Source organism: Neomonachus schauinslandi, chromosome 13 (genome assembly GCF_002201575.2).
Source record: "Neomonachus schauinslandi chromosome 13, ASM220157v2, whole genome shotgun sequence".
Lineage (NCBI taxonomy): Eukaryota > Metazoa > Chordata > Mammalia > Carnivora > Phocidae > Neomonachus > Neomonachus schauinslandi.
This window is the reverse complement of record NC_058415.1, coordinates 76415059-76443054: the sequence shown is the minus strand read 5'-3', so window position 1 is coordinate 76443054 and position 27996 is coordinate 76415059. Positions and strand designations below refer to the sequence as shown.

Sequence of the window (27996 nt, the reverse complement as noted above, 5' to 3'; positions counted from 1 at the left end):
GATGAGAAGGTGCAGCATGAGGACACAGGCGCAAGCTGCAAATAGAGTTTTTAGATACAAAGGATGGGGAAGGGAAGGAGCCAGTGAGACCTAGCAGGCATCGAAAAGACCATGTCTTCAGGCTGTCCTGATAAAAGCCTGGCTCTGGCCCCTGAACCATTAGCTGACTACTAGGCAGAGCAGTGGGTGAGAAGGAGCTCTTTGGGATCAGGGCCCGTGGGTTCAAATCCCGGCTCTGCCACTTACTATGTAATACCAAGATAGGTTGCTTTAAACCATTTTGTGTCTTAGTCTCCTAGTATCAAAAAAATGGGTAAAATAATAGTACCTACCTTACATGATTGTTGTATGAGGAGGTATCGCCAAAGGGTTAAGGAAACGGACTCTGGCGCCACCTTTCCTGGGTCTGCCATTTACTGGCTGTGTGATGTTGGGCAAGTTAACGAACCTTGCTGTGCCTCAGATTCCCCATCCGGTAAGTGAGCATGGTGATAGCATCCACCGCCAAGCGTTGCTTTGAGGAAGGGCCGCATCCATGGGAATTCAATGCTTAGAATGGGACCTGGCTCCACAGGAAGTGCTCAGATAATGTCTGGAAGCCATTTTTTTTTTTTTTTTTTTTTGCCAGTGCTGTCTTGCATGTCCGTCTGTAGCGTGCATACCTTGTCAAAATTCTCGTGGCTCTGGGCCACTCTCAGAGAGAACAGAACATGGGCTTCTTAAAACTAAAATCTAAGCATCTGTAATGCTGACCTGAAGCAAGTCCTCTCCTCTCCACAAGCCTCAGTTGCCCATTGGTGAGTGGTGAAAATAATAGTAAACCCTTTTCTGAGTAGTTGGGAAGAGGGAAGGATGTGCCTGGCATCGGGGGAGTGCGCGACCCATGTCCACTCCTCTCCCGGCACCCTAGCACCACCAAGTGCCTGATCCAGTGGAAGGTGGTTCTTTCGCTGAGTATTGCCTTTCCCAGAAGGCACAGCTTAGGAATGGTGCGGGCCTGAGCTGAACCTCAACTCCAACCCACAGCTGCTCACTGCGTGATCTTGGGAAGCCCCTTTTCTCTGCGCCTCGGGGTCCTCTTCTTCCAACAGGGAGCTGAGTCTGTCTGGCAATCACACGGGGCTGGAACAATAGAATGTATGGGGAAGGACTTGAGAAACCTCAACACACACGGGAAGGGCGGCAGAGCATGACCTGATATCCCGGCTTTGCCACATACTTGCCCTGTGGCCTTGGGACAAGTGACTAAAGCTGTCTGTGCCTCAGTTTCCTCCTCTGAAAATTGAGAACAGTACTACCTATACCATCTGGCTATATTATGAGTTAATATTCTTTTTTTTTCCTTAAGATTTATTTACTTATTTGAGAGAGAGAGAAAACGTGAGCAGGGAGGAGGAGCAGAGGGGAAGGGAGAGAGAGAACCTCAAGCAGACTCCCCGCTGAGCATGGAGCCCGACATGGGGCTTGATCCCAGGACCCTAAGATCCTGACCTGAGCTGAAATCAGGAGTTGGAGGCTTAACCGACTGAGCCACCCAGGTGCCCCACCGTTATGAGTTAATATTCCAAACACATTTAGAATAGTGCCTGACACATGGTAAACACTATTAAGTGTTAGCTGTTATTATTATTATTATTATTTTTTTAAAGATTTTATTTATTTATTTGACAGAGAGAGACACAGCGAGAGAGGGAACACAAGCAGGGGGAGTAGGAGAGGGAGAAGCAGGCTTCCCTGTGGAGCAGGGAGCCCGATGCGGGGCTCGATCCCAGGACTCTGGGATCATGACCTGAGCCGAAGGCAGACGCTTAACGACTGAGCCACCCAGGGGCCCCTGTTAGCTGTTATTATTATTAATGAACTATACAAAGGCTATTTATTATAATCACTAGACAGTTATCGAATAGACGTTCAACAGGATTCTTGCAGGATTTTCTTGGGAAGGTGTTCTCTGTTCTCCCTTCCCTCAGCTCTCTGTGCTTATTTGTACCATATTAAACAACTCCAAGGCCTCTGAAATATTACTACTTATTCTTCTCCCTGTGTTAGACTAGATGCTTTTTGAAGGCCAGGCTAAGGCTTTGTGAACTTGATGGCCTGGAGGACAGTAGGCGTTGAATAGGCATTTGCTGAACTGAATTCCTATTCCATGCAGTGTTCTGGGGAGCTCCAGAGAGAGAGGTGGAAGGCTTTATGACTCCAGCCAGAAGGAGGACCAGCCGTGGGAGGGGGCTGGAGGGGTGGGCTGCAAACCATATCCTCAAGCCACTCCCACAAGAGCAGCCCTTCTCCGAGGTTCCCCAGCTCGGGTGTCACCTACTACCCAAATCCACCACCGGACCTCCCTTGGAATTTCTGTGAGCCTCTTGATGAGAATAATAGGATGTCCAAGCTATAAGGCCCTTGGAAACCAGCTGCCACCTTTCTCATGGAACAGAGAGGAAGGCTGAGGCAGGAGAAGGGAAGAGAACTACCCCAAGCAGAGACTGTGATCTGCGTCTCCTAACTACCTGCGCTTTTCTAATGGGAAAGGCAGGTGGCCATAAATTCAGCTAGCTAGCCATGATCGCCATGGGTACCAGCAAAGCCAGCAATGCCTTTCAACACTGCTGTCATTCTCGAGCTTATTACTATTCTTGAGCATAAGCCGTCTTGAACCGTGACTTACCTCCCTCTGGGGGTTTACCCAATGCCTCCAGTTGGTCTAGATTCTCCTGGAGCTCAGAGACCACCACCCCTTCTATTCCTTTGTGTCTCCATTAGAAAGGAGCTGAGTGGGGCTAAGACCATGGGTTTCGAGCCAGACTCACCCATGCCTGCACCAGACCTCCACTCCTAGAAAGCTGAGTGACAGGGGAGAGGCACTTCTGGCCTTTTCAAAGCCTGTTCTCTCTTCGGCAACACCGGGCTAATAACAGCAAGCTCATAAAATCGTGGGCCTTGAGCAAAGCAGACTAAGGAGAACACCCAGTGTGCTGCCTGGCTCACAGTAGGTGCTCAGAGCACATGAGTTTCCTTTCTCCTGTCTCCAGAAGTGTGTGTTGAACCCTGCACAGATGGCGGGCATGTGGCGAGAGAGGCCTGGCAGTGTTTCACAGGAACTCAAGACACAGCTAAGCAACGTGACCAGACATTTTAGTGCATTCCAAAAATATGTCCCGGGTATCAAATATTAAAGTGACGATGATCACAATAACAACTTTCTATGTCTAACTCTTCCCGTGCCCAACCCCCACCGCAATTCTACCGAGTATGTGTAATTAGTCTCAGTTTACACCGAGGTGCTTGAGTCTCAAAGTGTTAATGAAGTGACTGGCTGGCATTACACGGCTAGTGAGTGGCAAAGCCAGGTGGGATTCTAGCCAGGATCGGCCTGATTCCTAAGACCACGCCAGCGTCTCCGTCCCCTGTGCTGGGCACTGGGACCGTGCTGGAAAGGGGAAGCTGTGTGTCTTCCTCTCTCTCCTCAAATAGCCCACAGACTCCTGGGGAGACAGACTGTGAACCAGAAGCCATCCGCCTGCCAGAATAGTGTTTGTGCTAGAATAATACTTAACACAGGAGAGAAGGAAAAATGGTGCTTGCTGACTCCGGGCATCAGAAGGAAGTAGCAACTTCCACACCAGAAGCTTCTTTGTCCATCATGGCGCTGAGGGTTCCCAGCAAACCCAGGAGGCAGGTAGTTATTATCAGGTCCATTTTAAAATGGAGAAACAAAAATCAGAAAGGTATGGTGACTTGCCCAAAGTCATACAGCCAGACTTTTTTTTTTTTTTTTTTGTCTCTTCAGCATCCTTGTGCTTCTGGAGTTGGGAGGGGATCTGCAGAGGGGAGGCTGTTTAAGCTTTCACTTAGAGGATACATAGGATTCTTTAGGAAGAGGAGGGTAGGCCTGGCTGGGGGCAAAGCGTGGACAGAGGTGCTGAGGTTGGACCTGGAAGGTGCTGTTGGGTGTTTGCCTATATGGCTTCCACATCCAGGTGGAGGGACACGTGAAGCAGGGTCGTGGTTTGGCCAGTGGGCCTGGGAGCTCTCCTGGGGACTCGTTCTCCACTCTGAGGTCCGAGGCCCCCCATTGTGCTTGCCTACGTTCCCCGCTATTGATCCCTGTAATCTTTTTTTGCATGCCCACCCCCTTCCTCCATGTCAGCATCAGATTGAGCGACGGCTGAATTGGCATGAGTTGATTAAAACTCCTTGTAGTTATGGGCTCTCAACTGGCCTGGTTGTCCAAATCAATGTCTGCAATAATAGGCAGTCTAGCTGGCCTTGTTGACAGATTGAGGCTGAGGAGGGAGAGGTGCGGGGGATGGGCAACGGCAGGGTCTTCCCCACACACTCCCTTTCCAGGCTGTACTCCAGAGGCCTCCTGGGACTAGGGCAGCCAGGCCCACTCGGCCTCTGATCAAAGGGATGGTCCCTAATGAAGGCCTCCGCAGCCCTTGCTTAGCTCCTGCAATCCTCTGTAACCTCGCCTGTCAAACAAGTGTATCTTAGAGGTGCCCCTGAGTTTTGCTGTGAGGATTTGAGGAGATGGCATAGGGGAAAATGTCTATCACATGGTACATCATTGCTTCCTTCCCTCTGTTTTCTTCTTCCTGGGATGCTGTATCTAATCTGTATATCTAGGACTCTGCTGCCAACAACCCCTATGTGTCCCCTCAAAATCCACATCACGACCTTCCTACAAAGTTCTCAGAATTATTGTGTAGGCCCAGCCAGTCTGAACCACTTGTGACATCACGGACAGGCCACCTTCAGGTGGATCAGGAAGAAAGAACCCCTTTTTTGCAATCGGGGACCTTCCACTGAAGGCTGCCTCTCACTTGCTGTGTGACCTCAGGCAAGTCAGTTGGCCTCTCTGGGCTTTAGTTTTATCATCTGCCAAAGGAGCATGATGATGCAGGTCCTACCTCAGCATTGCTGAGAATATAGCAAAAACTGCCTGTGGCAATATTCTGCTTACCCTCTGCAGGTCAGCAGTCCTCTTCCATTGCTTCCTGAATGCATTCCCTATTTGGGGGAAAGTGACAAGAAATTCAAATAGCAGTTACCATTTTTTGAGCAACTGCCATTGTGTCAGACATCTGTCGGGTGTGTGCTCTAGCTTGGTTCTCTCATAAGTCCAGGGAGGTAGGAGCGACTCCCTCCAGTACAGAGATGTGGAAACTGAGGCTCAGAGAAGCAAGGGCACACAGGGAGGAAGTGGCAGACTTCACTCACAGTTGTGGGATGCTCTCCGGCTGACAGCGTGCTCAGCCTTCCACTCATGAATGACCTCATTGCCTTTGCTTTGTCTCATATAACCTCTACCGAGATCTGATGGGGGTAGTCGATTGGTAGGAAGCAGGACTCTTGCTAGGAGGTAGTATTGTTATTATGCTTCACTGGTGATGAGGGAAATCAGGTACTTGCTGAGCCCTGGGAGGAGGACAAGGTTCTGCCCGTAGTTAGGCAGGTGTGGAGTCATCCTGGTGATGTCTTAAAACGTGCTCAATCAATTCAAAGGGGATTCTCCACTCCCTTCTGAAATAGTTCTCTCCTTTTCACAGTTCATTGTTGTTTTAACAAAAAAAACCAAGCAGCTCAGAGCTAAGAGTCTTGCCCACCTTCCACTTGTCCAATGCCTTCATTTTATAGTATAGCAAACAGACTCAGACAGCAGGACGTGCCTGCCGAAAGCTACCCAACCAGTTAGAGAACAGAGAGAGGCAGACCCAAAACTCAGCTCTCCAGAGAGCCTTCATTCACATGCATTTCTTTTTACTGAAGGCTTGCTAGGGTTTGGCTACTTGTCTCCATCAACCCATTTGCCTGCTACACCCACTTTGAGACAGATCTTCCAGATGGGGAAACTGAGGCTCAAAGAAGCATGACTAGCTCTAGGTGACAGCTAAGAAGAGGCTGGGTCTGAGGCTGGAGTACTTTCTGTGATCCCACCCTATCTCTCAGGTCCAAGATTGTAGAAGAGAAGGAAGATACCACACTGTTGTCTCCCGCGGCCTGAGGGAGGGGCAGGGCTCCCTCAGGTGAGCACCACCCTGGAAATCCCAGGATTACTTGCCATATGAGTCACTCAAGCCCCAGGAAAAGTTATTTTGTCTTGTAAGTTGGTTGTTTTTCCTTCTCCTCAGAATACCTGGCCCACCTTCTAGACCTGGGGGTGGGGTAGTGGAGCAGCTCATTACAAATTTTGTACTTGAAGCAATTTGCATTCTATAATTAATGAATATTAAAATGCATAATTACAATTGGAAACAAATGGCTTGGTGATGGATGTTGAAAACAGGGCTGAAGGAGTGAGAGAAGGCCCAGGGGATGGTAAAGGGGTCTGGGAGGAGTAAGGCAGGGCCCGCGTGTTGTAGAGACAGCTGAGCATCCCCCAGGTACACCTCCCCGACTCAGATCCTCAAGACTTTAAGGCTCAGGGACTCAGGCTCAGGGTCTTCCTGTGAGTCCTTGCCTGAAATGGAACAGAATGGAGACTGTGAGGTTCTGGAGCTCAGCTGAACTGGGTTTCTCATCCACTTACTGAAAAACCTCTGGCAAAAGAGCAGCCCTCCAAGGAATGGGGCCATTATGAGGTGGACCTGCCCCTTTTCTTCTGCCCACTCCCAGCCCCACAGAGTCTGCCTGTCACAGCTTCTTTTTATGAGCCCTAATAAAGTGCTTACAGATAACTGAATTCACTGACTTCAGTCATCTCTTCAAGGTAGCAAACCTAATCACTTCACAACCTTCAATGCCTTCCAGTTGTACTTAGAATAAACTCAAGATGACTTCCCATGGCTGAAGTCAGGGGTCAATAACTTTTTTGTATAAAGAACCATGGTAGTAAATATTTTAGGCTTTGCAAGTCACATGTGTGTGTTGTTGTTGTTATTGTTTGGTCTTATAGTATTCCTTAAAAACAAAACAAAACAGAACTTTAAAAATTTAAATGTTCTTAGTCCTGTGGAAAATAAGCTGTGAGGGAGTAGATGTCTTTTTCTCTCCTTCTCCTGCTAAATACAACTAAAAATGCTGGAGGTTATATATAAAACAAACATAAGTCTGTGAAAGGTGGAGAGAAGAAGGCAGACCAGCTAGAAACTTGGGGGCCCATGGAGATATGGTGGCCAGTAGCTTGGATTTTCTTTTTGCCTCATATGTTCCAAGTGTGGAGCTGAAGGAGCCAGCAAGTCAGAAATGCCAGGAGGTAAAGACCAAACAAAACAAAATAAAAGCAAGCAACACAAAAACAACCCCAAACCCAAAGCCTGCTCTCTTCAGCCAGAGTCCCAGGAAAATGGCAGCCTATGAAGACAAAATTTTTAGACAATAATCACTCTAGCCAAACATCACAGAAAAAACATGGTCGAATCCCAACCCAGTCTAGCAAAGGCCAAGTAGGGAGCTAGACTTCCATTCTTACCAGATTGTAATGATACAATCTGATAATACTGTCCTCCCCTTTCCTTACTGCAAGGATGTCAGAGAAGGCCAAGTGGGAAAAGTGGGATTCTACTTCCCCTGACAGTAATGAGCTATGCCTCCACTTTCCCCAGCTGGAACAGTGTCAGAGGAATCCAGATAAAATAGAAGGTTTAAATAAGATCCAGAGTTAAAACATAATAACATAACATAATGCCCCAAGTCATCCAGGTTTCCATCAAGAATCACTTGTCCTACCAAGAACCTGAAAGATCTCAAACAGAGTGCAAAAAAAGATTGCATAGATGCCATTACAAAAATAACAGGGATATTGGAAGTTAATGAGAAATATGTTAAAATAGCCATCATAAAAATGCTTAAACAAGCAATTAAAGCACAAATGAGAAAAACAGAAAGTCTTATCAAAGAAGTAGAAGATATAAAGGAGAAACAAATGAAAATTATAGAACTGAAAAATACAATCAAAATTTTTTTTTGAAAACTCAGTGGATTGACTTGACTAGCAGATGGAGAGGACAGAGGAAATAACCAGTGAACTTAAAGATAGAACAATAGAAATTACCCACTCTGAACATCAAGAGACAAGACTGATAAAGAAAATAAGGGGCCAGAAGGAGACCAGAAAGAGTGGAACTGAAAAAGTGCTCAAAGAAATAATGGCTGAAAATTTCTCAAATTTGGTAAAATGCATAAGTATACATATTTGAAAAGCTGAGGAAACTGCAGATTAAACACAAAGAAATCCATACCAACAATCATAGTCAAATTTCAGTTTTTCAAGGAAAACATCTTGAAAGAAAGGAGAAAGAAATGACATCTTATTTATAGGGGAAACACAATTTGAATGATGGTGGAATTCTCATGAGAAACCATGGAGGCCAGGAGGAGGTGGCACACATTTTTTAAGTGTTGGATGAAAAACAAAAACAAAAACTGGGAATTCAAAATCCTGTGCCTAGTGGTTATCTTTTTGGAATGAAGGATAAATTAAGACATTCTCATATGAAGGAAAACTAAGAGAATTGATTGCCAGTAGACTTATTCTAAAGACTGGCTAAAGGAAGTTCTTGAAACAGAAAGGGAATGATAGAAAAAAGGATTTTGGAACACTGAGAAGGAAGAAAGAATACAACACAAATATGGGTAAATGCAAAAGACCTTCCTTCTCATTTTGAGTTTCTTACATTATGTTAGACAGTTAAAGTAAAAATGACAGCACTATCTGATGTGGTCTTAAATGTATTTAGAGGAATATTTAAGAAAATTATGTTGCAGATGGGAGAAAATAAAGGGATATAAAGGGAGGTAAGGTTTCTATACATGACTTAAATGAGTAAAATGATGGCATAAGTAGACTGTGATAAGTTATGCATACCTAGAGCAAACACTAAAAACTATACAAAGAGATGTACTTAAAAACACTATAGGGCACCTGGGTGGCTCAGATGGCTGAGCGTCTGCCTTCAGCTCGGGTCGTGATCCCAGGGTCCTGGGATCGAGTCCCGCATCAGGCTCTCTGCTCCTTGGGAGCCTGCTTCTCCCTCTGCCTCTCTCTCTCTCTCTCCGTCTCTCATGAATAAATTAAAAAAAACAAAAAAACAAACAAACAAACAAAACACTATAGATAAATCAACATGGAGGGCGCCTGGGTGGCTCAGTTGGTTAAGCCACTGCCTTCGGCTCAGGTCATGATCCTGGAGTCCCGGGATCGAGTCCCGCATCGGGCTCCCTGCTCGGCACGGAGTCTGCTTCTCCCTCTGACCCTCCCCCTTCTCATGCTCTCTCTCTCTATCTCATTCTCTCTCTCAAATAAATAAACAAAAAATCTTAAAAAAAAAAAATCAACATGGAATTTAAAAAATGTTGAAATAACCCACAAGAAGATAAGACAAAGAAAACTGAAAAATGGAGATCAGAAAACAAAATAAAAATCTAACTTACGCTCTAAAATACCAGCAATCACATTAAAGGTAAATGGTCTAAAAATACAAATTAAAAGACAGAAATTGGCAGAGTTGATTTAAAAATAGGAACTCACTTAACATATACAAGAAACTCAATGTATAATGATTTAGGCAAGTTGAAAGTAAATAAAAAGACATATGCAAATCAAACAAAAGCAGGAGTAGCTATGTTCATATCAGAAAAAGTAAGCCAGAGGGAAATCATATAATAATGAAAGGGCCATCCACCAAGAAGTCATAGCAGTCCTGAATGTTTATACATCAAACAACAGATCTGCAAAATGTGTAAAGCAAAAACCAATAGAACTAAAAGGAAAAATATAAAAATCCACAATTATAGTTAGATACACTGACCTTCCTCTCTCAACAACTGCTATAACAATTAGAAAATTACTGGTTATAGAATAACTCAATGACATCATCAACTAAAACGATCTAGTTAACATTTATAGAACACACTGCCCAGCAACAACAGAATACACATTCTTTTCAAGTGCCTATGGAACACATACCAAGATAGACCATATCCTGGGGCATGAAAAAAACCTTAGTAAATTTTAAAAATTCCAGTCATACAGGGTGTATTCTCTAGCAATAGAATCAAACTACGAAGCAATAACAAATAACAGAAAAATCTTTAAATACTTGGAAACCTCACAACACATTTCTAAATAATCCATGGATTAAAGAGGAAGTCTCAAGGAAATAAAAAATACACTGAATTGAAAGAAATAAAAATATAGTATATCAGAATTTGTGGGACACAGCTATCATAATGATCTATCCTTTCCTTGTAATTTCTCTGTGTCTTTATATTTAATGAGGAGGAAAGTTATAGCCATGAATGCATACATTAGAAAAGAAGTTTCAAGTAATAATCTAAGATTCCACCTTAAGAACCTACAAAAAAGAGAACAAAATAAATCCAAAGCAAGCAGAGGAAAGGAAATTAATGCACTTAAAAACAGAAAAAAAAAAAAGAACTACACAAAAGTCAATGAAATAAAAAACTGATACCTTGAAAACATCAAGAAAATTGGGGGGGAAAAAACTAGCAAGACTGATAAAAGGGAGAGAAGATACAAGTTATCAATATCAGGAATGAAACAGGTTATATACAATACAATTTGCAATGCCTAAAAAATAATGAAATACTTTGATGTAAATCTACTAAAACACGCATGGGACATGTATGCTGAAAACTACGGAATGCTGATAAAGCTATTTTTTTAAGATTTTGTATATTTTATTTGAGAAGGAGAGAGAGAGAGAGCATGAACAGGAGGAGGGGCAGAGAGAGAGGGAGAAGCAGAACCCCAGCAGAGCAGGGAGCCCAACATGGGGCTTAATTCCAGGACCCCGGAGATCATGCCTGAGCCAAAGGCAGACACTTAACTGACTGAGCCACCCAGGTGCCCTCATGAAAGATATTTTTAAAAGATCTAAGTAAATGGAGAGACAAACTGTGTTCATGAATTGGAGGACTCAACATCATAAAGATCTCCATTCTCTTCAAATTGATATAAAGTTTTAGGATAATTCCTATTAAAACCTCAGCATGATCTTTTTCTTTTTATAGATAAAGACAAGATTCTCCTGAAACTTATATGGAAGGGCAAAGGAACTAAGAGAAGCAAAACTTCTTTTGAAAAAGTAGAATAAAGTGGAAGGAGTCAGTCTACCCTATTTCTAGATGCATATAGTTATGGTAATCAAGACTGTGGTGTTAGTAGAAAGGCAGACCTATAGATCAATGGACAGAATAAAAAACCCAGAAATGACCCACACAGACAGGCTTAATTTAGTTTTTGTTTGGTTGTTGGTTTTTTTGTTTTTGTTTTTGTTTTTTACAAAGAAGCAAAAGCAATTTAATGGAGAAAAGAGAGCTTTTCAACAAAGGGTGCTGGTACAATTGCACATTCACAGGCAAGAAAACAAACCTCACTGAAAGTCTCACACCTCATGCAAAAATTAACTCAAAATGTATCACAGAATTAATTGTGAAACATAAAGCCATAACACTTCTAGAAAAATACACACACACAAGAGAGAATCTTTGAGATTTGGGCTTGGCAAAATGTTCTTAGATTCTAAAAGTATGATCCATAAAAGAGAAAATGGTAACTTGGATTTCATCAAAATTAAAAACATTTGCTCTGTGAAAGCTCATTTGAAGAAGATGAGAAGACAAGTTACAAACTGGGAGAGAAAATACATTTGCAAGCCACATCTCTGAGAAAAGTCTAATGTCTAGAATATATAAAGAACTCTCAAGCCTTAGTAAAAAAAAAAAAAAAACCAAATCATTCAATCAGAAAATGGGCAAAAGACATTAAGAGACATCTCACTGAAAAGGATATACAGATGGAAATGGAGCACAAGAGATATTCAGCACCACTAACTGCTAGGGAAATTCAAATTAAAACCACAGTGAAGGTATTACTACACACATATCAGGATGTCCATGTATATATGTATAGACAACATCAAATGCTGTTGAGGGTGAATCACTCATACATTACTTGTGGGAATTTAAAATAGGACAACTCTGGAAAACAGTTTGGCAGCTTCCTAAAGAAATTGAATATGCAACTATCATATGACCCAGAGATTATACTTCTTGGAATTTTTTTTTCGAAGAAGTGAAAATTTATGTTTACACCATATCTTGTATGCAGATGTTTATAGCAGCTGTTCATTATAGCTCAGAAATGGAAGCAACCCACATGTCCTCCAGCAGGTGAATGGTTAAATGCACAATGGTATGTCCATACCATGGACTACTACTGCGCAATAAAAAAGGAACTAAATGTTGATACGTCAGCAATCTGGATGAACATGAGAAGGATGTTGAGTGGGGGAAGAAACAGCCAATCCCCAAAGGTCACATACTATATGATTTTATTGATGTTATATTCCTGAAATGACAGAAATTCTATAATGCATTCCAAAGAATTCTATAATGTAAAGGAATGGAGAACATGGTGGTTTCTGAGTATAAAGGAAAGGAGTCAGGTGGGAAGTGGGTGTGATTTAAAAGGGCAACAGAAAGATTTTCTGTAGTGAATCAAATGCTCTGTATCTTGATGATCAATGTATATATCCTGGCTGTGATATTTTTTCTATAGCTTTCCAAGATGTTTCCCTTGGAGGAAACTGGTCAAAAGGTACACAGGATTTCTCTATATCATTTTATTTCTTACAACTGCATGTGAATCTACAATTATCTCAAAATGTAAAAATAATAATAATATTTTTTTTAAAAAAGCAAACGAACAGGATTCAGACTGGATTTGGCTTGCAGATCATAGCGGGCCAACTCTGGCTTAAGTGATTTGGTCACTCCCTTCCTCGCATACCTTGCCTTGTGCTAGCTAACCTTGTTTTCTCCTGTCTCACTGAGCTTTGACCATCTGGCCTTCTCTGTTCCATAGACAGGCCAACACTGTTCCTCCCTCAGGACTTCCATATTTCCGGCTCCTTCTTGGATAATGCTTCCCACTTGTATTCACCCAGGAGACTCCACTCATTACTCAGAAGTCGCTCAGATGTTCAATGTATGCCTCCTTCTCTCCATCCCCATTCACTTGGTTCGTTCTTCCTCTCACTTTTTTCACACCATGGGATAACCATTTTATTTATTTACTCATTAGTCATTTGTCTCCTCTCTAAAATATAAGCTCCATGAGAGCAAGGCCTTGTCTCTTGTGTTTACTGCGACATTTTCAGCACCCAGCACATTTGGTTAGCACTGAGTAGGTGTCCAGTAAATATTTTTTGAACGATCCAATGAAGGGCTTGTATAGGTAAGAAAGAAGCTGATAGTTTCAGTTAGGTTTCCTTTTGGGGGGTTGGGTTCATTCCTTTACCATTTGTACGTTTGCCCTTCATTTATGAAGTGCCTACTATGTGCTGGGTTCTGAGCCAGGCACTTCCGGAGTGTTTTCTCATAAAGTCTCCAGAAATTCCTCCACGAGAGGCACCATTACTCCCGTTTTCCAGCTGAGGAACATGAGGAGCTCTCTGAGGTGAACCACTTGCCGGCACCCTCAGGGTCACAAAGCCTGCATGGACTCAGGCCTGACTTCAGTCCCCATACTCTTGTCTCCAAGCTCCCCCCCCCCAACCATTTAAAGAAAGGAAACTGAGGCCCAACTGGGTTCAAGGACTTGCCCAGCACACAAAGCAAGTAAGCAGAAGTGCCTGGGCAGGAGTTCTGATCTTCCTCTTTCTAGTATGGCAGCATGTCTCTTTTTTGCTCAGGGACATCTTCTCCTGACTAAGAGGAAGTCTTCTCTGACCAAGGTGTCCCTACTCCAGTAACGCCTAGTAACTCACACTGGCAGGGTTTTTCTTTTCCCATTCAAATTATCCTGTGCTTCTTAGTTTGTTCTGTTATAGTCCTCTGTCTGACAGATACATAATATTCCTTAGCTCTCAGAGTAGATTCTAAGCTCCTTCAAATTACCCACAACAGTAGCTGCCACTTGCTGAGCGCTCTGCTGAGCATTTGATGCATTTCGCTTCCTGTATTAGTTATCTATTGCCACATAACAAATCATCCCAAAACTGAGCAGCGGAAAACAAAAAGCTCTCACTATCTCACATCATCTTTGAGGGTTAGAAATTCAAGAGTGGCTTAGCTGGGTGGGTCTGGCCCCTCTGAGGTTGTAGTCAAGGTGTCAGCTGACTGAACTGGCCTGATTGGGGCTGGAGGGTCTGTTTCCAAGCTTACGCATGTGCTGTTGGAAGGTCAGCCTCGCTGGCTGTTGGCCAGAGGCTTCCGTTCCTTGCCCCACGGGACTCCCTCTACTGCTGCTCACAACATGGCAGTTTGAGTTCACCACAGCAAGTGATATGAAAGAGAGGGAGGGAGGCAGAGGGAAGCCTCAGTCTTCTATAATCTAATCTTAGAAGAGATATACCATCAGTTCTGCCATATGCTATTGGTCATGCCGAGCAGCGGCAGTACAGTGTGGGAGGAGACTGCACCGGGTGTGAACGCCAGGAGGCAGGAATCACCGGGGACCATCTTGGATGCTGGATACAACTCTGTTTACTCCTTACAGTAATCCTATGAAGACAGATGAGGTTGAGTCACTGGCAAGAGGTTACGCAGCTTGTAAGAAGCCGAGCTTGGATTCAGACCCAAAGTTATCACACAAACACACTATACATCCTGTCTGGCACTCAGATGGCTCATTGGAAAAGTCGCAAGTGGCTACAATGTTGCAGACACTACGCTGAGTGTGTGCTGCAGCTGGGGGCAAGGCAGGAAGGTCCATTGTATTACAAACTTTGCATTTTGGTGAGTGAGACAGATGATAAGCAGTGAAGTAATTGAAATAATATGCAAGTAACCTCAAATGACGATGCTGGTAGATCTAGTCTGCCCTCACCCACCTGCGAGAACTCAGGGCTTGAAGTCCACGCTGGATGAAGGGATGATCGTGTGGGGGCGATCAGAAAACCCACTTCATCTGCTCAGAACACCTTTCCCATGGTCACAGACTGAATACAAGTTTAATTCTAGCTCTGCCTTTCATTTGCTGTGTTATGTTAATCAAGGAACTTCACCTCTCTGAGCTGCAGTTTCCCATCTGTAAATCATCATCAAGTTTGCCTTCAGCTAGAAAATGCGTTAATGTAAAGGGTAGTAAGTATGGTGGGTGGAGCCCCAAGTTGGGATGGGGGCCCTGGCTCTGTACCCTCTGCTCCAATGTGCTAGGTTTTTGTGGGGACACCCTCCTCCTCTCTGAGCCTCAATTTTAAAGTAAGGAAATTAAGTCAACTCTAAATCCATCTTTGCTCCAATGTCCTGAGACGGGAAATCCATCAGTCAGTGACGGGGGAGTGGAGTGAGTTGCCTGGGAGTCAGCTAAGAGCTACAGAGCCAGAAAGCCTGGAAAGCCCCGCCCCTGCCAATTCTCCTCAGTTTCCTGGTCTGTAAAATGGGACTAATGATACTTCCCACCAGAATTGGCTTCCTGTGGGCACTGTACCAAATCACCACAAACTGTGTGGCTGAAGACGATGAAAATATATTCTCTGTCAGTTCCAGAGGGCAGAGGTCTGAAGTCATGGTGCTATGGGGGTCCTGCTCCCTCCAGGGGCTCCCTTGCTTCCTTCCGGCTTCTGGAGGTTCCAGCATTGACTGACTCATGGCCACATGGCTGAAATCTCTGCTGTGCATTCACATGGCCTTCTCATCTGTGTCAGTCCTCTCTGTGTCTCTATCTTATGAGGACATCCGTGACCATTCAGATCTACCTTGATAATCCAGCTAGTCTGCGTAATGCAAGGACATTAATTTAATCACATCGCCAAAACCTTACCATCGAAGGTGACATTCACAGGTTTCGGGGGTCAGGACAGAAACATATCTTGGGAAGCCATTATCAGCCTACCACACTACCTCATAGGTTTGCTGTAAGGACTAAGTAAAAACAGGTTAAGTGTTTTGATCTTGCCTGGATTACAGAACATACTTTTTTAAAGAATAAAAGTGGTAGGGAATTAGCTGGGGATGGGAAGAACTAGGAGTGATTCCGTGCCCCAGATCCCTCCTGTCATCTGGTAAGAAGGTCAGCCATTCTTTCCAGTGCTCATCCCTGAGTCTCTGCGGATGGACAGACCCAGCCCCGAGTACCCGTAAATGGCTCCCAAATGACCCCATGCCCAGGTGCCCTCCTGTCTGACCCTGAGTGTTCCGAGACAAGCAGGGGCGTCCTCTGAGCTTGTATTAATATTTATAGCACTTCACTCACATGGAAAATTGATTTTTCTTCTTAAGCACAAAATGTAGCCAGTTTTATAACCTTTCTGCAGCTTGACAAAGGCCATTTATAACCCACTTTCTCAGTCACCCTCCCTGGCACCAGTCTTAAATGTCTCAAAGAACTCTCATGCATTTGTAATTATGAATTCTTCTTAGGCAAAATTTGATTTCCAGGAGGGCTGACCTTTTGTTGTTGTTGTTGTTGTTGTTATGGTAGTCTTTGTAAATTGATTTTTGTGTGTGTGTTTGTTACTGATGTTCAGGATGGTGACTTGGGGAAGGGACTGGGGGCGGGGGGTGTGTGTATCATGGGGCCATTTTAATCAGTGATGTCCAATGATGGATGAGGAGGGCTGAGCTCTGGGTGTTCATCTCTGTGGACAGGAAATGCCAGCAGGGTGACTGAAATTAAAACCTTGTACCTCGTTTTCAGTCCTGGATGCAGGAGAGTTGGTCCTGCTTCTCTGTCTGTCAGACAGGAAAAGATGAGCTCAGCTCATCAAATGATGGAAAAGAAATAGCCAGTTGTCCCTACGGAATAGGATCTTCCCTTTATGGAGAACTTAGCAGATGCCAGGCACACTGATAAGAGCATTTGGCTGAGGTCACTCAAGATTGGAGTCTTTGGGGTTTTTTAGGGACCGGAGGGCTGCTGGTTTGGTGACCTGGAGAGAGGTGCTCATGGCCAGGCAGAGGATCTGAGGCACCTGCGGAGGACCTTGCCTATCATCTTAAGGAGATTCAAGGTGTTGCTATTGTTGTGGAAAATGCATTCATTTATTTAAGCTGGGGAGGGATGATTTAGAAATAGCACTCTGTTGGCCATCAGGAGGATGGTGTGGAAGAGACCAGACTGGAGTTTGCGGGCTCCTGCTGTGGGCATGCAGGAGTCCCATTCAGGACTCTGGAGACAGGGATGGAGACAAAGAGACAAATTCAAGACAGGAAGGAAGAGAACTCACGTGTGACAAGTACCAAATTGTGTGTGGAATTCTGAAGTAAGGTGCACACTCCCAGGATCCAATTTAAGTTTGACAACAAATCCACAGGGGTAGGTGCCATGCCCATTTAACAGATGAAGAGACTGAGGCTCAGAGATGGTGAATAACTTGCCCCAGATCACAGAGGGAGAAGAAGAAGAGCTGGAATGTAAATTCATAGCAATAGGAACTCTTTAAAATATATCTGGCTGCCGGCCAGAGTGATTTTTCATCAATGGCAGACCCTATTGGACCATAATACATGCAATAAAGATGATGGTTCCAGCATTGTCAATAGGAAGAGCAGCTAACACACTTGCTGAACATTTGCCGTGTGGGCTGCAGTGTTCTGAGCACTTTGCTTACGGTACCTCCTTGTATTCTCACACATCTACCGGGCAGATACTGACAGAAGTCCCATTTCGCGGGCGGGCACACTGAGGGTCAGGCCACAGAGCTCTGAATTGGCCAAACAGGACTTTGATGGAAACTGTCTCTGTGGTCCCTGCAGCATGCCCCTTTTCAGAAGGTGGGAGGAGAGGGCTTGAGGGGACCCACCACCTCCTGGGCCATGACCGCCCTGTTGCTCTCTCTCCCCCGAGCAGTGCCCCGAGGAGCTGAGGCCCATGAAGGACGGCTCCGGATGCTACGACCACTCCAAAGGTATCGACTGCTCGGACGGCTTCAACGGGGGCTGTGAGCAGCTGTGCCTGCAGCAGACGCTGCCTTTGCCCTATGACGCCACCTCCAGCACCATCTTCATGTTCTGCGGGTGAGTGTTTGTGCCCGAGGCCCAGCCACTCCCTGCACAGTGCGGCCGGGAGATGTGGGGAAAGGTCAGGAGCTGCAGGCAGGCCAAGGCGGGCCTGACCTTCAACGAAATGCCTTTCTCTGTCTGCTCTTTCAGCCCAGGAAGCAAAGGGCAACAGGATAACCTTCTATTGGGTATTGGGAAGAAGAAAAGAAGAAGTAAAATAAATAATTGATTAATGGTTATAATAAATGGAATCCATGCTCAGGCTGTGTCCTAGGGTCAGGACAGTTTTGTGCTGAAGCCACCTGCCCCTTCTGCATCCCCCCTACAGCCCCGGCCAGTGTAGTTTGGAGACCAGACCAGGCACCTTAAAGGTGTCATTGAAGAACCAGCAGGTGTGCGTTAAGGACACAGGCTTAGGCCATGCTTTCAACCCTGTTTCTTTCTTTTTTTTTTTTTTTAAAGATTTTATTTATTTGTTTGAGAGAGAGAGAAACCACATGAGAGGGGGGAGGGTCAGAGGGCGAAGCAGACTCCCCGCTAAGCAGGGAGCCCGATGCAGGACTCGATCCAGGGACTCCAGGATCATGACCTGAGCCGAAGGCAGTCGCTTAACCAACTGAGCCACCCAGGCGCCCTCAACCCTGTTTCTGCAGGAATTTAGCAACGCCCATTCAGGGATGGCCTCTAAAGCCCTATCTGTAAGGCGAACCAAGTGGGGGCGGGGAGGCAGGAAGGAGGCCATGCAGCCCTACAATGGCATTTTAAAATTCGTCTGAGACTGAAAGAAGGGGCACACTGGGACCAGCTTGCTGAGTGGCCCGGGACAAGTCGCTTTTCCTCTCCGGGTGCTGTCTGATCACCTGTAAAATGAGAGCTTTGGACAAGGATGCCCACCATTCTTTACAGTTTTCCTTGTTTTCTGTGCAGAGGACCTCAGTGGGAGTTACCTCTCTCCGGAATGGCATCCCACGGAGGGCTTGGTCCTCAGCAGTCACTCAGGGAAATGGATGCACTCTTTCCTCTCTGCCTCGCTCTCCTCCTGGTGACATCTCCGTTTTTAAAAATGTGCTCATCCTTTGACATTCTGTGACAGACAAATAATCCCGTGCTTGTGCAAGAATGTCAGTCATTGAAATACGCTCTGTGCTTTACTGAGATAGAAAAACAGAATGAGATTTAACAAGAACCTTTTCAGTCCTACTCTTATGCAAAAGAGGGTGGGGGAGGATGTATGCATTTAATCCCAGTTTGAAAGAAAATGAATTTTACCTGCAGGGTTCTAGTCCAGGGCTCCGGTGTTCCTTCTGGGACATATTTCAGGGTCTCCCCCTCTACCCCAGTTACATTGGGGCTGCAGGTGCCTTTGAGCAGGTGTTGGAGCAGCTTGCTAGAGGCCCTAGATATGTATCAGTAAAATAAATAAGAAATAAATTAGTGTATGCAGACCTGAATTTATAGCTGACTCTCCTCAGCTTAAGTTACTACAGGGCAGTGTTGAGTAAATTATGCATGGGCTTAGATCTGAGGCTTGAATACAGAATCAGCTGTGTTCTTATCATTATTTTTCTCCCTGCGTACTTGGTATGTGTGTGGGGGGCGGTCCTTCTGTTGCAAATAACAACAGTAACAGCAGCAGGGATGACACCAGTGGACTTGGACACAGAAATGGTCAGCACCATCCGTCCGTAGCACACTGCAGCGGTCAAGGGGAGGCGGCAGATGTTAGTTCTCATCGCAGCACTACCAATATCTCTCTCGTGGACATTGGGCAAGCCTCTGAGGACCCCTGCTCTTCAGTTTCTTCCTCTCTAAACTTTTAATAAAATTTACTTCAATACAAAGATGGTTGGGAAGAATGCAACATATTTACTGTTTATTACTCCATTAAGCTTAAGTCACGTGCCCAAGGTCACGTGGCTAGTAATGTAGCTCACTGCCTTCTTCCTGTGTGACCTTGAGCAAGTCACTTAACATCTCTGTGCCTCCCTTTCCTCATCTGTAAAATGGGAATGGTAATTGTTATCTCTTTATGGAATTGTTGTGAGGACTAAAATGCATTACATCACAACTTATATGAATATCTGTAAAGTGCTTCTGAACAGCGCTTTTTGAAGTACAGTTGAAATACAATATAATATTAGTTTCAGATGTACAACATGGGGATTCGACATTTATATACATTATGAAATGCTCACCACAGTAGGTGCAGTTACCATCTGTCATCATACAAAGTTATTATACTGTTATTGACTATATTTGTTATGTCATGCTTTGCAACCCCATGACTTATTTATCACTGGAAGTTTCTTCCCCTCAATCCCCGATCCCCTTCTCCTATTTCACCTGGCCCTCCGCCTCCCCTCCCCTCTGGCAACCACCAGTTTGTTCTCTGTATTTATGACTCTGTTTCTGTTTCATTTTGTTTGTTTTGATTTTTAGATTCCACAGATAAGGGAAATCATTTGGTATTTTTCTTTCTCTGTCTGACTACTTTCACCAAGCATAAGACACTCTAGATCCATCCATGTTGCTGCAAATGGCAGGATTTCATTTTTTTTTTTTTGATGGCAGAGTAATATCCCATTGTGTATATATATCACATCTTCTTTATCCATTTGTCTGTGGATTGACATGGGGTTGCTTCTGTATCTTGGCTATTGTAAATAGTGCTGCAACAAACATCAGGGTGCATGTATCTTTTCAAATTAGTGTTTTCATTTCCTTCAGGTAATATCCAGAAGTAGAATTCCTGGATCTTAGGGTGCATCCTGTTTTCCACAGTGGCTGCACCAATTTACATTCCCACCAAGAGTGCACTGAAGTTCCCTTTCCTCTGCTTCCTTGTCAACACCTGCTCTTTCTGTCTTTTTGATACTAGCCATTCTCACAGGTTTGAGGGGATATCTAATTGTGGTTTTGATTTGCATTTATTTAGTGATGTTAAATGTCTTTTCCTGTGTCTGTTGGTCACTTACCAGCGTCTTCTTAGGGAATATGTCTGTTCAGGTCCCCTGGCCATTTTTTAATCGGATTGTTTGTTGGTTTTTTTTGGGTGTAGATATATCCAGTAAGGGGTTAATATCCAAAAGATATGAAGAATTCTGGAAGTTGTAAATAGGATAGAATGGGTGGGAGTTTGCTGTGAGCTCTTGAAGCCCATCCAAATGCTGGTAAACAGGACAAAAAAGAAAATAAAATCCAGGTCTCCTAAAACCAACTGCAGTGTCAATGCGTTTTGGAAATTGCCTATTAAGGATGCAAATGAGAAGTTACCCGTACTTGTTAGAAGCACTATAAACAAAACAATGAAAGCCATTAGCAGGTACTTGTGAGAAAGTTGGTGGAGAGAAGTGGCAAGCCTTGAATTAAGCGAGGAAAACAAACCTTTGCTCAAGGAGACCTTCGGAACTTGCTCAGAGCTCCGTGACCTCTCTGAATTTCCTGAGTAGGGGCATGTGTAATAAACCTCTCCGCAGCCAGGACAGTCCCAGCAGCCAGCTCTTATGAAGTGCCTTCTTCGGGTCGGGACTGTGCAAAGTGCTTTGATTATAATAGGCTATTTAATTCTCGTAACAACTCTACAAGGGAGGCACTATGACGATCCCCAGTTACCATCAAGAAAACCAGGCACATGGTGGCTCTGTGACTTGCCCAAGGTCACACAGCTGGTAAATGGAGGCTATAGGGTTTCTACCCAGGCTGTGTGGCTCTAGTCTGTGTCACTCCGGGCCTCTGGCCACTTCTAGTGCTATGTGGTCTTAAGCAAGTCACTAAACTTCTCTGAGCCTTCCCTTTTCAAGTGGACTCAGATGGGATTGTGAGGATGAGTGAAATAATGCATGCATGGGGCTAGGGCATGTAAGCACCCAGGAAATGGGAGTTACAGCTAGTCGAAGAGGTATAAAGCCATCTAATTTCATCATTCAATGACTGTACTGTAGGTCTTGGTTACCATCTCTAGCACCTGCATCAGTGCCTGGCACATAGTAGGTGCTCAAGTAATCATTGTTAAATGATGTTCCTCAATTAACGTGGCTAAAGAAGTTGTTCCTGGTCTAGTTTTTCCAGCTGTGATTCCAGCTTTCTCCCTTCTCCTGAATTAGGGCCTGTGGCTTCAGCTTCTGGAATTTTCACAATGTTGTTCCTTTCGCCTCTCCTCTCCTCCTCCCTGGTACCATCAAGCCCTGCCACCTTGCTTGTGGCCATTTAGCTTAGACAGCTCTGTTTCATCCTCCAGACTCAGTGTAGATAGAACCTTCTCCAACAAGTCTTCTCTGAGCCCCGTGGGGTGCAGGAGTGAGGTGCGCAGTTACCCCAGAGCTGGATAGTAGAATACTATCCTCACCCTTTCAAGTGGACGCTACTTAAATATTGGCTTGGTATTTATCAAGGGGGGTTAGGGCATGCGAAGAAAGGACTTTCTTTTCTTGTTTTATTTTGGCTTGTATTTTTTATTTCTACCCACAAGACCCTCTTCCAAGGGAGAGGCCCATTTGCATGTAGCCTTGAATTCCAGTTTATCCTGGTGACATCTGGATGCCTCTTGCAGACTGGACCTGTAGCTAGCTGCCCTGATCTTCAGCCCCTAGTCAGGCCAAGGTCTGCACTACTGAGTAAAGTACCTTTCTCTGGGGTCACACAGCTAGCACCACCCCCGCTCCCGCTGCCCTGAGCTTCTCTCTGTGGTCACCCTATTGCTCTTTTGACTTACCTGCTTTCCTGGTGTGGTCCTCATCACACCGTGAGTGCCTCATGGCCAGGGACTAGGTCATAGTCACCTGTGGATCCCCTTTGTCACTCCCCACTATTTGGCCCCAGAACTTCTTTAAAACTGTATTTGTTGAATTAAGGAATTCATCTACCTAGGATTTCTTGTACCTACTCTGTGCCTGGTCTTTTGTGGGATGCTGAGAATGCAAAGAGGGTTGAGTACAAGTCTTTGCCCACCCAGGACAGAGGGGACACTGAAGGGGACACTGAGGGCAGGCGGCTGAGCCTTACTTGGTCCCAACTGATGTTGATAGAGCACAGGTACCAGTGTGGTAGAGAGAGGCAGGTGAATTTGAGAGAGGTGGAGAAGGTCATTGGAAACTAAGCTGAAGCATTTAAAATGAATCTTAGAGGTGAGGGAGCAGCACCTCCCCGGAAGACCTGGGTAGGTTACCTAGCAACCAGGTTTGTATCATTTGTATAGTGCATTTATAATGTATCCCGTGCATTCTTCTATGAGAACTTAGTATTATCCACATAAATCCAACCTATAAAAAAAACCAAACAAACAAGCAGATAATATCAGGATAAGACTGACCAGAGCCATTTGTAAGGAGAGAAACAGAAAGGGAAGAAGTGGTTTCAGGAGCCTGACATGGGGGAGTTACTCAATGTGAGATAAATTGAATTCTGTGCTTCTTGGCAACTGAAGTAAACCGGAAAAAAAAAACAAAAAACAAAAAACAAACCCATGGTGGATTATATAGTTGTCCTGGCTTGACAAAAGGAAGGTTGTGGTTTTTGTTGTTTTGTTCTGTTTTGTTTGTTTTAAGGGGCAAACACCTTTTCCTGACATAATATGCTAAGAGAGATGTTCCCTGTATATTTTTAAATAAATCGTGATCAAATCCGTTAATATTTTTGAAGTTTCAAGTATTTCTCAGATCTTTCAGAGCAGGAAACTGAGGCCCAGAAGGGTCTCACAGCCATTTAGGAGGTGAAATTGGGACAGGAGATATCCCATGCTTCTCTCTTCAAATGTGGACGTATTTAATGTATTTAAATGTAATTTAATTTAAAATGTAATGAAAATGTATTTAAAAACATGGGCTTAAAGAGCACATCTAGCTTCACACAGTCCTTACCAGAATATATTTTTAATGTCATTTTTATGTGATTTTAGGAGGGAGAGGAGATAAATACATGCGTTTGATATTCACGGTGAACTGGAAGCCGCTCACTTTCATGGTACAGGCTTTGCATGCTCTCCAGTAGTGGAAACTGCTGATCTCGGGAAGGAAGACGCTGATCTGAATTTTGACCTCAGTATCTAGTTGCAGAGGTGTGGGAGGCATCAGGACCTTGTTTTGTTGTGGTTTCTGACTTTTAGGCTAGGGCCTTCATTCTTCCCCCCTCTGACTTCCACATGCCACGTTGTTGTCAAACATTACAACCTCATGCTCCCAGCTGCTTGAAACATTTTGCAAAAGCTCAGGTGTAAGACATATTTATGGGCAGTTGATGGAAGCACACAGAAGTTCATCCATTCGTTCAGAGAGGCTTTTTTTTTTTTTCAGTGTGGGCTCTGTGAAACGTTAGTCCCATATGCAACTGAAAGGCAAAAAAGGGCAACTCAGTGGTCAAGCCCACATGGGAAAAAGTCTGTACTCTAGAACTGCCTTTAAGGTTCACCATGCACCTAGGGGTGGTAAAGGCTCTGACAAGTCCTGCAGTGGTGAAACATATGTCACTGGTTCTAAAGTGACCACATTTTCTGTTTTCAAATCTCTGAAATTAGGATACATTTTACTATCGATGCTTTGACAGAGTTAGAAAAAATATTTTTCTTTCTTAGTGTTAGGTAAAATGCTAATGTTTCTTAAAAGTGTTAAAGTCTTAGAACAGATACATTGTTATATAATTTAAACAGAATTCCCCATGGAATTCTCTTTCTTTTCCTTTCTTTTTCTTATTTCTTCTTTTCTAAAGAATACCCTTGGGTACCTTACATTCAAAATGGATTTTCTAGAAACTAAAATTTTCCCTTGAGGGAAACCTTCAGATGGAGACCAGTCTGAGAACAGTCTTACTAATCTTTATCTTGGTTAATGTTGGGACGAGCCTGAGGGCCTTCGTGAGAGAGACCCCCCCAACCCATGGCATTGGTTAGAAGGGTTTGTGGGGTTGAGGACCTTAGCTTCTAGGCCATAGAGAGTCGTGGTCCTGGCAGCTCCAGGGTGGGATTCGTCACAGGTGTCAGATTCAATAAAGCTGGAAAAGCACATGTTGCTCTCTTGCCTTGGTGGTAAGATACTCAGATTCATCCCTGACATTGGTCCAAGTCTAAGTGGTGTGCAGTTCTTTGAGCTCTTCTTACCTGACTTTTCTCTGTTTTTAATTTTTTTCCCTAGGATTTGATTCTTTTTCCTATTGAAAAAAAAGTTTCTAGTCTATGCTTTCCAATATATAATTTCTGGTTCCATAAACCAATGAGGAATGAATGAATAACCAAGCAAGTAAATACATAAATAAACAAATACTCTGCTTTGAGAATCTGTGTAAATGCCATATCTCTTTAAGGTCCTGGTTTCTTCTCTTGAAAGACAAGCAGATTGGAAATAGTCATTTGCTCTGAAGAAGAGTGAGTGCTAGATTTGGAATGGGAAGGTCTAGGTCAAGGTGCTGGTTTTTCCAAAGTGCTCGTGTGACCTTGGTCGAGGAATTTTTAAGTGCCAAGCCTTGGGGTCCTTGGTGGCAGTGTCCGAATGAAACTCCCCATCCGTCATGTTGCTCTAAGGATTAAATAAAACATGCTCTTGGCTAAACACATATAGGTTTTATGGTGCAATCTCTAAAGGCCCATCTAGTTCTAGTAGTCTCTATAATGTGATAGGTGTGTTAAGGGTAACACGTTCATTGCCTTCAGCTAAAATGCCCAGTTTGTATCTTTGTACTTATTTTATGTTTTTCATTTTGGCATGTGTATAAATATAGTTTCATGCAGATCTTGGCTGGTTTCCTGTGAGCCTACACGCTTTAGAATTTCTGTAAGAAAATCTCCCAGACGACAGAATGTTCTAAAGAAACTGTATAATTATGTCGCATGGTAAAAAAAAGAAAAAAAGAAAAAGAACAGAAACCAACAACTAAACAGACCTTTGCATAAATCATCCATCTTGTGCCCCACGAGGTGGCTTGGGGGAGAGAGTTCCTCATGTTTCAAAACTCAGAGGATCATTTACCTCTGAGTCCCTATGTTTTTATAAGTCCCTGTTTTTTTTTTTTTTTTCCTCTTCCCTGCATCTCTAAGTGTCTTCTAAGCATACCCCAGGCCTTTTCTTTTATCTCCCCCTGTTTCCTCTCCTGCTCAACCACAATCCTTTCCTACTTCCAAAAAAAAAAAAAAAAAAAATCACTGTGAACCTACAGTTGTAATATGGCTGAAATCACACACACACCCCCACACTCATACACACATTCTTACACATGCTTTGAAATATGAACTCCCAAGTCTGTGTCCTACCACCAGTGTCAGTAAGGTGTATATCTTGACGGGCAAGTCACTCAACTACTCTAAACCAGTTTTCTCATCTGAAAATGGGAGCCATTCCTCCCTGTTAGGATCTTGCATTAGTTTCTTAATGCTTTGACAATGAATCACCACAAACTGAGCGTCTTAAAACATCATAGATGTATCATTTACAGCTCTGGAGGTCAGAATTCCTAAAATCAAGGCATCAGTAAGACTTTAAGACCAGAGAACAGCCTATTTCTATCCCTGTCTCTCTTGTGATTCCACATTGTATCTCCTTCTCTGACACATTTGTCTACTTCTTAGGCTCTTATAAGGACCCTTATGATTACATTGAGCCCAACCCAGATAATCCAGAACAATCTTCCTATTTCAAATATCTTAAATCACTTTTGCAAAGTTCCTCTTGCTGTCTATGGTAACATATTCACAGGCTCTGCGGATTACAACGCACATTTTGGGGGCACCATTATTCTACCTACTGTAGGTTGTAATAAGGAGCAAGTCAGTTTGTCTATAGAAAAAATATTCCACTAGACTGTGGAATCTTGATTGTAGGGCTGAGCTTTGCATATGTGTGTGTGTATGTGTTTGTGTATACATACATTCATACAAATACACATATGCATGCATATGTATGTAACGTACATGTTTAATTTCTATGTAAATTACATATGTATACGTTCATATATTTAAAATATATGAATATGTATTTCCAATGAATGACACATCAAAGTTCCCAATTATGTAGTTCGAATAATAATAATAATAATAGTCAAAGAAGGGCCACTCTGTTGATTTTAAGGAATCTGGATTTAGAGAGAACTCTACAAGTAGAATTTGAGAAGCACTGGAAATGATTTTACTCTCTCTGGTAAATGCAAATGGGCTAACAGATGAAATAATCATAGAGTAATATATGACCATAATAACACTAATAATCAGCAGCAGCAACATTGAAATGGCACCGTGTGTAACACGTTGTCTACTATATGATACGTGTGATGTTGTCCTTTATGTAAATTATCTCTATTCTCACATCAGTCCTGTGATCAGGATAACTATTATTCCCATTTAATAGATTGTGACACTGAGGCCTAGAGAAGTTAACAGATTGGATCAGAGTCATCTGGCTGGTAGGGGGCATAGCCTCTCTTTGAACCCAGATTTAATTAGATCCGAACTCTGAGCTCGATACCTGTGTCTTCCTTAAGTAAGGGGGCATGAAATCTCAATAAATTCACGAAAGTAGAAATTATACAAGCTATATTCTGTGACTAGAATGCAGTATTAGTACGTATTGTCGGCAATCTAGCTAGCAGATGAATGTCTCCACTTGAGAACTAAAAAACAAAAACAAAAACAAAATAAGTAACACCTGGGTGAGAGAAAAAAAAATCGAACTCAAATGACCACTTCTTTAAAAATGAGTAGGCGCAAGAAGGCTGCATATCAAATTCGTGGAATATGGGAAAAGCAGTCAGAAGCTGCATGTCATTTACTGAGAAGCAAGACAGAGTGAAAATAAACAAATAAAGCATTCAAATCAAGAAGCCAGAAAAAGAATTATAAAGCAAAGTCAAAGAAAGCAGCAGGAAGGAATTAATACAAATAAAAGCTAAAATAAATGAAAGAGAAAAAAGAGAGAGTTCCTCATCAGTAAAATGCAAAAGCCTGTTCAAATGAAAGAGAGAGAGAGAGAGAGAACACAAATAAACACATTAAGAATGAGTTAGGGACATAACCATAGAAGCACAGAAGATAAAACAAATTTAATGAGAATACTGTGTACAACTTTATACCAAAAATTTGAAAGTCTTGATAAAATGCATTATTTTCTT

At 43.5% G+C, this 27996-nt stretch overlaps 1 protein-coding gene across 3 annotated transcripts in view; it reads left to right on the top strand.

Moving 5' to 3' along the window:
• The window catches only part of ASTN2 (astrotactin 2), an 865697-nt gene that overhangs the window by 530555 nt on the left and 307146 nt on the right, over positions 1-27996 (top strand). For all 3 annotated transcript variants that reach the window (XM_021691760.1, XM_021691759.1, XM_021691761.2), the window contains one exon: positions 17762-17928. In XM_021691760.1, the coding sequence (XP_021547435.1) occupies positions 17762-17928 (167 nt within the window). The remainder of the gene's footprint in view (positions 1-17761; positions 17929-27996) is intronic.